General features: G+C 37.5%; 2 protein-coding genes across 3 annotated transcripts; one reads left to right on the top strand and one right to left on the bottom strand.

The window, feature by feature from the left end:
- Nucleotides 1-1103: 1103 nt before the first annotated feature.
- LOC112196512 (selenoprotein F) lies at nucleotides 1104-4487 on the bottom strand. Its single transcript, XM_024336877.2, has 4 exons — nucleotides 4244-4487; nucleotides 3513-3571; nucleotides 1605-1786; nucleotides 1104-1293 (listed from the first exon to the last, which is right to left on the bottom strand). The coding sequence occupies exons 1-4, from the start codon at nucleotides 4407-4409 to the stop codon at nucleotides 1221-1223; spliced, it is 480 nt and encodes a 159-aa protein (XP_024192645.1). The 5' UTR covers nucleotides 4410-4487; the 3' UTR covers nucleotides 1104-1220.
- Nucleotides 4488-4618: 131 nt separating this feature from the next.
- LOC112200374 (pentatricopeptide repeat-containing protein At4g19440, chloroplastic) lies at nucleotides 4619-10777 on the top strand. Of its 2 annotated transcripts, none has more exons than XM_024341402.2 (6): nucleotides 4619-7377; nucleotides 7492-7583; nucleotides 7989-8045; nucleotides 8949-9012; nucleotides 9308-9370; nucleotides 10210-10777. In XM_024341402.2, the coding sequence occupies exon 1, from the start codon at nucleotides 4897-4899 to the stop codon at nucleotides 7357-7359; it is 2463 nt and encodes an 820-aa protein (XP_024197170.1). In that variant the 5' UTR covers nucleotides 4619-4896; the 3' UTR covers nucleotides 7360-7377; nucleotides 7492-7583; nucleotides 7989-8045; nucleotides 8949-9012; nucleotides 9308-9370; nucleotides 10210-10777. The 2 variants fall into 2 exon arrangements, with proteins under 2 accessions (XP_024197170.1, XP_024197169.1); XM_024341401.2 differs by having other exon boundaries at nucleotides 7957-8045.
- Nucleotides 10778-11218: the final 441 nt, after the last annotated feature.

Genomic DNA, 11218 nt, shown 5'->3' with positions numbered 1-11218 from the left:
CGAAATTGACAACCCTACTTATCATAGAGGCTAACAGTCATCGATCCACAAAAAAATACAGAAATTTTAGATAATTACTATAACATAAACCATATTGCAGATAAATGACTCCATGCCCAATCCCGCCACCTATTGTTCGTACTCATAATTTGAGAAAGCCCATGAGATAATAACCACTGATGAGTGCTTGAATCGTGTTAAAAAATTTATAACACTACGGATCAGAGACGTGAGCTTTTAGATCAGTTACTATTTGCAGTGTGTCCCACGTATTGAGTTGATCGAACGGCTCACATCTCCATATTTTGAATCCCACAGCATTTTAAAAAACCTTGTATCAACTTCCTCTGTGTTTGTTTGGTAGATAAAATATCTACCAAAAAGAACTAGAAGATATATAGGTGGCGGGATATATTAGAAAACACTCCACAAACACAACATGAAGCAACAAATCACTTCACACTAGGTCAAAATGTGCCATCATTCCATGTGAAATCACTCCCTAAAATCTACCAAAGCCAATACCCATCAGCTGACCAGAAGGGGGAAAAAAAAAAAAAAGCACTTGATCTTGTTATTCCACCGCAATCCCCTTACAACCCCGGAAAACTGCCACCAGCAAGCAATATAGGTGTTAGATCTCTCCTTTACCCCTAGGCATTAAACTTTGTAAACAACAGTCTAAAACACCGCATTGGAGTAAACCCAAGTGGCAAAAATCTCCTAAAGCAGCTTTTCCACAACAATAGTAAAGAACTGTAAAGATCAAGGGCAAGAAATGAAACACTCCCAGCTTCATATGAAGTACCAATGAGAAGATCACAATCGTTGACACACCCAAGCGCCAGGAACCACAATAAGAATTCCAGCTTTTGGAGGGGCTTTGTATTCCCGATCTGAGACTATCATAAGGTTGAAATAATTTCCTTTATCAGTTCTAGCTGGCTTGAGTTGACAGTCTATATCCAAGGTTATCTCCATCCTTAGAACCAGCATTGATGAAGAGTGATATCAAGTGAGTAATAGTCTACACAAGAAACTATTCTACTCACTAACTCAAAGAAAGAAAGAAAAAAAAGAACAAATTAAAGAAGAAGAAAAAGAAGAGAAAATTCATTGTCCAGATATCACAATTTTATATTTCCAAAAAAGATCTGATGTCACATAATAGTTAAGATACAAAATCTTCAGGTAGTGACAGGAGATTATAACAAGCATTTTCAGATTGCTGATGTAGACTTCACCTTCCCTTGCAGAAACTGAAGTATATGTTCCCGCTTCCAGTTGTCGATTCTGTTATAGAGAAAATTGTATTTAATAAGTTTGTATAGATAGACTTTTACCATAAAGGTTATTAATGGATATCAAAGTGCTGTCAGGAATCTATAAATCACAACTTAGTTTCTCCGGACCACCATTGGACTACAAATGCACATGGGCAAGTTTAGGCAACATCAATATTGGATATGATGATATGAGGGGGACCAAAACAGCAAAAGCATGCTACTAAATTGCGACCGGCCAACTTATTGAATTGACAAGAAAAAAAATAGAGGGGGTTGATATGTCCACTACTTCTATGTGATTGATAAATAAATGCTCACCTTACTGTTTCCTTATGTTCGCCTGCATCATCTAGCATGATCAACTTCGGAGGCGAATTGAAAACGTATTGAACTTTAACCGATGGAAACTGATCCTTCTCTTCTTCAATGAAGCCAACAATTTCTGGATAAAATACCAGTTTCCTCATGCAGACCTCAAGTATCGCACCAGAATAAGTAATCTGCAGTTACAGAGTCACATTAAGCATTTCCTTTTGTGTTTAGAGGCTAGTGTATTGAAGTTTCAGTAACAGAGTAATTCCAATTTCCAAATGGACTCCTCCCATTTTCTTCTCTGATTATTGGATTATTGGAAATTATTAAGATTTGCCAAAAAGGTGCTGTTAGCCGAGAGTACTGAAACCATTGAAATAATACCTAATAACTTATATGGCACTGTACAAAGTATTTTAAATCAGGGACAGAAATACCATTGATGCAATATTTTCAAAAGGAGTTGCAAATGAATCCATGGATTCACCATTTATTGATGTTCTAAACCACTAAGCCTATGTTATAGATTGACTTTGCATGTGTAGAAGTTCTTTAGCAACCAAGATAGGATAAATTCTACATATTGCAACAGTGATGTGAAGTTTGGCCATCCCTTATCCGTGTACTCATTATTTTTTCCTGAGATAGAGCACCATAGATGTGAGACTTCGAATCTTACTCTTTATTTGTTGCACCAGTGATATGAAAGTTTACTATTAAAGGTTATTAAAATGGTTATAGAAGAATGGTTCGTTTCTGAAATTTATACGTCATTCCACATATCATGATTAACCTAACTTTCTGTTTAAATAATGACATCCCTAAGAGAACACTAAATTTAAAGTTAGACCTAGCATAAAATAAAAGACTAATGGCAGGACCTTGATCAAGAACATAAGTGGAAGGGCCACTAGGGTTTATTTTGGGGAAAGAAGCTCCAAGGCCAGGACATGGCATTCTGTAGAGGATGATTGGTCTTGCTGGGATCCTGCTTGATTGGTTCGGAAAAATTTTAAATAAATAAAGGCTGATAATATTAGGATTTACTATTAGGTTTTCTTACTAAAGCAGAACAGAAGGTTCTTTATCAAGGAAATTATTACGACTATTTTATCCTAGTTTTTCTAGAACTGTCTTAGCTTAACTTAGAATTCGAAGCTTTTGCTCTCCAGGTTTGTGTGATGCAACCTAACCCTAGGTGTGAAATACAAAAGTATTGAGTTTGCATCCCTGTGGCGTTAGGCATCCTGTCGTAAGGCCTCTAGTTGTGATTCCTAGAACTTACTAGTGTGATGCAAGAAGTTTGTCCCTTTAATTTTTTACTTCCCTATCATGTTTTCATAAAATCCATTTTGTTCCTAAACAACCAGACTTTTCGATAAAAACCCTAGCATGTACAGAGGAAACCATGTTTACCCTTCTCATAATCAGACCTTTTTAGATAATAAAGGAAAATGTGTGTTGGCGTGTTGACAATGAACTTACTGAGGTACAAAAAGGTCTGGTTAGTAGCTAGGGTTTACTATTACGGATATGGGAATATGGAGCTCTATTCCATATGAGTACAGTACACTTGAATTTGTCATATTGAGTTCCTATTAGAATGTCCTTGGTAATGAATAGATGGAACATCATAAAATCAAAACTAAAATTCGAAAAAAAAAGAAAGGAGAAGCTGCTTCAAGTTTATACATAATGACCGAGTCTTATGTATTTTATGTAATCCAATTATTCGTAGTTTGCCCTTACCCATATGGCCATGTATTAACCATACACACCTTGCAAGATTAAAGTTATTTAGGAGAACAAATCTCAAATCAGAGCTTTCTAGTTGAAATTTCTAAACAACAGCATATGAGTAGACTAAAACATGATTTCAACTTTCAGGAATGATCTGTATGACTTCATTTATACCTTAGTCATGGAATCATTGGAATCCTCAGTGCAACACTTCTTACAGTCTGATACCAATTCTGCCATGGAAACTAGGACGTCAGTCTATTTTTTAATCATACCAGAAGTCACAAAAACAGAATGATGGTTAACAATCAAAATCTCAAGCTTTCATAACAAATATGCTAGTGAAACAGATGTCATGTAATATTGAGCCTTCATAAAATTTATGCTAGTGATACAGATGTCATGTAATGTCAAGCCTTCAAGTCTGGTTTCTTGTTAACATTGCACTGTTTTTCTCACACATTTTCTGAACTTTGTTTCCGCACTGTTTTAAATGATGTTTTCTTGCTTGTAAACTAAGTAGAATTACTGTTCTATATACATGACTTAGTGTTGGGCTACTGAAATAGAGTTAAATTTCCTGATAGATAAAACACTCGGACTTTTTTTTTCTTTTTTTGATAGATAAAACACATGGAACCTTAGCATGTCAAAATGGGGAAACCCACATTAAGGAAACCAGATTCACACTGCAATGCATTTTCAAAAAGAAGAACATTTCGATTTCCAGTCCATCATTTACCAATCAATTCTGATCTTAAACACCCAAAACTCCAATCTATATAAACTAGAACAGATATTAAACTATAATCATCATCAAATTAGATGAAGCGAAGTATTCACATATACCACAAGGATCAGCCCAACAATTTAGAAATCAAAGCGCTGAGAGAGAGAGAATGAACCTTGGTCTTTGACATAGTCAGCCAAACTGTTGCAATCAGAGCACAAAGCAAGCCCAGTGAAACCAAGATTCTCACATTCTCTAGTGCTCAGCTGCTCTACCGATGATGACGCACCTACCAAACACACCACCACTACAATAGTCGTCGCGATCCACGCTCCCCCCATCTCTCTCTCTCTCTCTCTCTCCCTCTCTCTCTCTAGGTCGTCGTGAGAGACTGGGCCAACTGGGAAGCCAAACGAAGCAAGACGTAGTCTAGCACCCCCTAGGGAACGAAACGCAGTCGTTTCACTCAAAGTAAATAAAAATTGATATATCCCAAAAAAAAAAAAAAAAAAAAAAAAAGGGACGCGGACGCATCCAATTCCAAAAACCCCAAAGAGTCTGGTGCTCTCGCTTCTCGGGTTCGCTCTCTCCTTTCTGATGAGTGAAGAAGAGTGAAGCCTGAAGCTTTGTTTGTTTGTTTTTTTTTTTCCTTCTCCTTCTCCTTTTTTTTTTTTTTTGTTAGGAGGAAAAGCAAAGCCTTCTCCCGTGTTCTGTTTGGTTGCCCCTATAATCGTGGCTAGTTCACATCCTCTAAAACCCCTCATGAAATTCGCCCTTTGATTAAAAACCCCAAACCCTGGCCTCCTCCTCCTTGTGTCTTCCTCGTCGATGGAGCTGAGAAGGGTTTCAATCTCGAAACCTTGCTCTTTCTTAATCAAACGCCCACTAAGCTGCGTCCCACGCCCTCAGCCTCCGCCGCCGCCGCCGCCGAACAACCAGAGATTACTTGACCGGGTATCCTCTGTTCTCTCAAACTCATCTTTCAAGTACCCTCAATGTAGATCTCTCATATCCCTCTTGTCCCCTCATGAATTCGATGCCCTCTTCTATTCCGTCGCCGCTTCCCCCTCCTCCAATGTCAACCCCAAAACTGCTCTCCGTTTCTTTCACTTCGCTTCCAAAGCTTTCAACTTCCATTTCACCCTCGCCTCTTATTGCCTTTTGGTTCGTGTACTAATTCTTTCCAATCTTAACTCGCCTGCGAGATTGCTTTTGATCCGCTTGATTGATGGCAATGTGCAAGCTTTGTATGCCCTCCCGCCCACTGAGAGGCACATTGAGATAGCCATGGCTATGTCCCACTTCAAAACCGCCTACGAAAGAGCTTCTGTGCTTCAGGCGTTGGATATGTTGATTCATCTTTACTGTACTCAGTTCAAGGATTTGGGTTTTTGTTCTGCCGTTCATGTTTTTGAGTTTTTCTCTAGTAAGGCTATGTTTCCGTCCCTCAGGACTTGCCATTTTTTGTTGAATTCTCTAGTCAAGGCTGACCAACTTGATAAGAGCTACCGTGTGTTTGAAGTTCTGTCTCGTGCTGTTTCTCCGGATGTTTACTTGTTTACTACTGCAATTCAAGCATTTTGTAAGGGAGGGAAGGTTGATGAGGCAATAGGTTTGTTCTCTAAAATGGAGGCACTTGGCATTGCTCCAAATGTTGTTACTTACAACAATGTTATTCACGGGTTATGTAAGAGCAGAAGATTAGAGGAGGCTTTCCAATTCAAGGACAAGATGGTACAAAACAATGTGAATCCCAGTCTGACAACATATGGTGTGCTCCTTAATGGTTTGATTAAGTTGGAGAAGTTTGACGACGCAAATCATGTTTTGAAGGAAATGTATTGTAAGGGATTTGCCCCCAATGAGGTTATCTATAACATATTGATTGACGGCTATTGTAAAACGGGAAGTACTAGTGAGGCACTGAAGTTAAGGGATGAAATGTTATCCAATGGGGTAACTCCAAATTCTGTTACCATTAACTCGCTACTGCAGGGATTTTGTAAAAGCAACCACTTTGAGCATGCTGAGCAGGTCTTAGATAAGGTGCTATCCAGTGGTTCATCTGTAGACCAAGTCGTTTGTTTCTCAGTCATTCACTCGTTATGCAAGAACTCTAGGTTTGATTCTGCACTGAAATTCACAATTGAAATGCTATTAAGAAACTTCAGGCCCAGCGATAACTTGCTTACAACATTGGTTGTTGGGCTCTGTAAAGATGGAAAGCATTCTGAGGCATCTCAGCTTTGGTTTAGGCTATGGGAGAAAGGGTTTGCAGCCAACACAGTGACCTCAAATGCTCTAATTTATGGAGTTTGTGAATCTGGTAGCATGCAAGAGGTTGCTAGGCTACTCAAGGAAATGGTAAAGAGAGGCTTGGTATTGGATAGGATCTCATGCAACACACTCATCTTGGGTTGGTGCAAGGAGGGAAAAGTGGACGAAGGTTTTAAGATTAGGGACTGGATGGGTAAGAAAGGAATTTTGCCAGACACATATACTTACAATTTGCTAATGCATGGTCTATGTAATATGGGAAAAGTGGATGATGCTGTTAAACTTTGGGAGGAGTGCAGAAAACATGGTCTTGCCGATGTCTATACATATGGGGTGATGATAGATGGGTACTGTAGAGCTGACAGAATTAAAGACGGTGAAGACCTATTTATTGAGTTGGTGACTAAGAAACTTCAGCTGAATTTCATTCTTTATAATACGCTTATAAGAGCATACTGTACAAATGCGAACGTGATTGGAGCCCTTGGTCTCTGCTGCGACATGAAAAAGAAGGGTATTGAACCAACTTGTACCACATATTCTTCTCTTATACATGGGATGTGCAATATTGGTAATGTCAAAGATGCAGAATACCTTCTTGATCAAATGAGGAAGGAGGGTTTGTTGCCCGATGTTGTTTGCTACACTGCACTAATTCATGGTTATTGTAAGCTAGGCCAGATGGATAAAGTAGGGAGTGTTCTTGGAGAGATGTCTTCATATAACGTACAACCTAATAAGATTACATACACTGTCATGATTGATGGGCATTGTAAACTAGGTAATATGGAAGAAGCAACTAAACTTCTATGCGAGATGGAAAAAAAGGGAATTGTCCCGGATGCTGTCACTTACAATGCCTTAACAAATGGATTTTGCAAGGAAAGGATGGTGGAAGAAGCTTTTGAAGTTTGTGATCAAATGTTCAGTAAAGGTCTAGCTTTAGATGAAATTACCTATACGACATTGGTTAGTGGGCTGCATCAAACAGCTACATGTGCAGACGAGGAATGATATGGAAACCTTTAAAAGGTGAGTTGTTCACTTTTAGATGACAAATTTATTGCATATTTTAACAGTTTTATCATGTATAATCGGTTCACTCATGTTATGAAGGCTTTTTAATTTTTATATGCTAATGTACAGGGTCCTATACTTACTCTTTTCTAAGGACTGCTTATTGTTGACGATTGAATACATCTGCTGACCATCTCCAAAATGATACTTGAGCTTGAGGGGTTGGTAAATCTGTACATGACCCATTTCTTTCCTTTGTATATATATGTAGCTTGTTTGTATAATTTGACATGACATCCATGTGTGTTTTTCTGCATCTTTTTACTAAATTTGAAGGTATGCCTAGTGTTATGTTATTTACAGCTTTTACTGCTCCTGGTGGAAATGGAGCTTTAGCAGTTTAATAAGTCATGTCAACTTATATAACTTGGATATCATTACATGTAGTACGATCGGAATTCTCTATGCATGTGGCTCGTATTAGTTCCTGCTTGATTATAGTACAGGCTTTAAGTCTTTTGGATATGACAAATTCTATAGTAAAAAGTAAACAGAAAAAATACAATATGACGAATTATGTGTTGCATAACGCAGGCAAGGGATTTTTGATATTATAACCTTGGCAGGGAACTGTGGCCTTAGAACTCATTCTGCAATAATGCCAGTCTTTGATTGCTCATATGGTGAGTTTAGAGAACATCAGCTGTGCAATTATTTCAAGTTTTGAGTGGATTTCCTTTTCCCTTCGTGCTTTTTCTTTTCTTTTCTGTTTTTCCAAGTCTTTACTTAGTCCCTCTGTATTTCAATCCTGTTCTTCTCGGAAACATTTCCTTGATAGCTTACTCAGCAATCCCTATGTAAGTTGGTGGTTTAAAGCTACTGTTGATATTTTCACGCCATGGCATATTAAGCCATCAATACCTAAGCTAGATCTTATGGGCATTCTGTTATTGGGTGTGCATGCATGTGTATAAAAGACACATATATCTCACAGTACTTTTTTTTTTTTTTTGGTCTGAATGCTATGAGGTATTTATACTATGTTGAAACTTGGTTTTATATCTAGATGACTCGATATTTTCCTGGTTTTGTGCATGCAATGAATATTTGGGGAGCCATTCTGTCTTCAAACAGTCACTTGTCTAGCATTTTTAACTCGAAGGTTTCACATTGTGGCAACAGAGCTGTTTTCCTCCATTTATGAACTCACTCTCCACTAACTATGTCTTACATCCATGGAAAAACTGAAATTTTTCTCATTGCAGTATTTTATATAGTAATAGCAATTATTAGAAGTTATTTTACTTTTTATATATGAGATGCTTAATATGGTACGGATAAATAACAGCAAGAACACAGAAAAGAGGTCAGCCTTCTAGTAGCTACTGAATTATTTCAAAGTGATAATCTGAAGGCAAAATCTTAATGCCATTCCACAAATTCACTGTAATTCAGTTTTTAGTTTCTCATGTTATTTCAAATAGAAACTCGGGTTTTCACTTCATCTGCTCTCAAAGTTGCATTAGAGTCCCTCACTGGAGATATCTCCTTGTGCACTACTGAAACTTTTTTTGTTCTGTTTATAGGAGAGGAAATAGCAGCTTGCTGAACGATGATAGGTCTGCAGCAGCTTCTTTTTCCATGTGAAAGGTACATAGTATGAATGAATCCCACCTTTAAAGCCTGAAATTTCTAACATAATTTAAAAGTGTAGCATTACGCATTAGTTGTTACTTATACTTGTAGTTTGTTGTCTTTAGTTCTGCATCATATAATTTCAGGCATAAGTCCTTTTCCACAAAGTGTAAAATGACATCTGATGCAGAGTGCTCATCCTGAATTCATTGTCTCTTAGTTTCCATTACTATTAGTTGTTCATATGTCCTCTTTGTCTGAGGTATTTCATGTGGGTGTAAACTGTGAAGTCTTCATAATTTTACTGCAGACAAATACAGCTTCTGTCCTTGAGGCAATGGATTACAAACGCTTCTTCCATGAACATGCTAAGGTTAGTCTCCTCCCTTGTATTTAACAGTCAACACCTCCTCGTTTATAAGAACTGGAAACTGGTATTAGACAAGTTTATAAAACACGTGCCGGATATTGTAGTTGATAATGTCACCTTCAAAGGTGACAAAATCGCCACACTAGCAACTCTTGGTGAAATTTGTTTGGGTTGTGGGGGTCTAGTTTGTGAGACGGTTGTGCGGGATGTTGCTATTTAGCTTTCTGAGGAAAAAAGTGCAAAGATAAAATTAAAATTTGGGTAGATATCCACTGCTGGATTAGAGTAAGCAGCTGTGGGTGCTCACACATAAGTATCCAAGTGTCAACCTATATAATTCATCCTTGTACTCTTTTATCATCCAAAGATAACGTTTATATTGTTGAAGGATGTATAATTACTTCAGATTCTAGAAGTTACGATCTTTTATTCCATTTTAATCTTAGTTTCTCATGCTGGGTTGCTGGTCACACCAGAGTCCAAAATATACAGGATTATGTTATCTATACTAGGAATTGCAACAGTTAGATGACTGGAATTTGAAAAATTTCCCAAATTATGTGAATAGATAAAAAAGTACTAAGCTACCTATGGTTGATCATATTGTGTTGTGGATGTCAGACTTTCATAGCAAAGACTGAAATGCCACCTATATTTTTCAAGTTTGTTTTAGAACTATTGAATGGCATCGAGTGAAACCAATTGTATTAATGAAGAAATTGCAAAATCTAGGGGATAGCTTTAAAGACTCTTATAATGTTCACAAAATCATTTAATTGCTATAGTTCGTTTTACTTTATAGATATTATAATGTGGTCGAATTGTGATTTTCTCTTCATCAGGAATTAGGGTAATAGAGCTAGAGAAGCAGAGGTCTTTCCCTTGTTCCCGGCTCCTGTACTTTTGGAGTTGCTCAAATTAATGGTGCAGACATCTCGACTCCTATTTGGAGTACTTGCCCCCAAGTTTGGCAATGGAATCTCGCAATTCTATCTGTAAAAATATGAAAACAGGGCTTCAAAGATGCTAAAATCGTGGCGTTTCGAGAAAACCAGTAATGTTTCCAACCAAGATTGGTGGGAATTGTTAGGGGTTCAAGCCCTTACCTACGCCATGTCTCTCTTCTCCTAAAGATTGTTGGGTCCAGCAGTAGGCCCCTAGTTTTAGCCTGAGTTTGCAAAGCGGATTCAGTGAAGTAGAAGAGATGTTAGGCAAATTTTACTTCTAACTGATGATTATAGAATGATGCTTTTTGTTGTTGAATGAATGGCCCAACCATTCAACGTTTATAACTGGTGGGGGATGGGCTTGGAGTACTCAAAGATCTCTACTATGCTTTTACAAAATGTAAATTTTTTAAACTAATAATGTGTAATGATTGTTAGCGTTTATAGCATAATTTTCTCAAAAGCATTGATGGCCTTAACCTATTGCGGGTTATTCTAAAACTCATCTCCCCTCTCAAACTTTCTTTTTATTTTGATAATATAAGTAAAAAACAAAAAACAAAAAATCCAGATACAATCTCCAGCTAATCTGCCTTACATATTGAAGTTAAAAGCCGGCAGAGCAAAAAGGGAAACCCTCTTTGCCCAACTTCAGTGTCTCACAGTGTGGCCATGATTTGTCAAAGCATTTGCTATAAAGTTCATTCATTGAAGGACATGATTGAAAAATGAATGTTTGAACTTCAAAATATCTCTAACTAGATGCCACAAGAGCCATTGATTAACAAATATTAGCTTGGAGTTTTCTTCAACTTCAATATGTTGAAAGCCAACGTGCTTAGCATGAATAAGACTATCTTTTAAATTATAAGAGCATTATATGTGACGTTTTAAGTGTTAATCT

The sequence above is a fragment of the Rosa chinensis genome, chromosome 4, assembly GCF_002994745.2.
Source record: "Rosa chinensis cultivar Old Blush chromosome 4, RchiOBHm-V2, whole genome shotgun sequence".
Classification (NCBI taxonomy): domain Eukaryota; kingdom Viridiplantae; phylum Streptophyta; class Magnoliopsida; order Rosales; family Rosaceae; genus Rosa; species Rosa chinensis.
The sequence above is the reverse complement of the archived record's forward strand: the minus strand, read 5'-3'. Positions and strand labels throughout refer to the sequence as shown.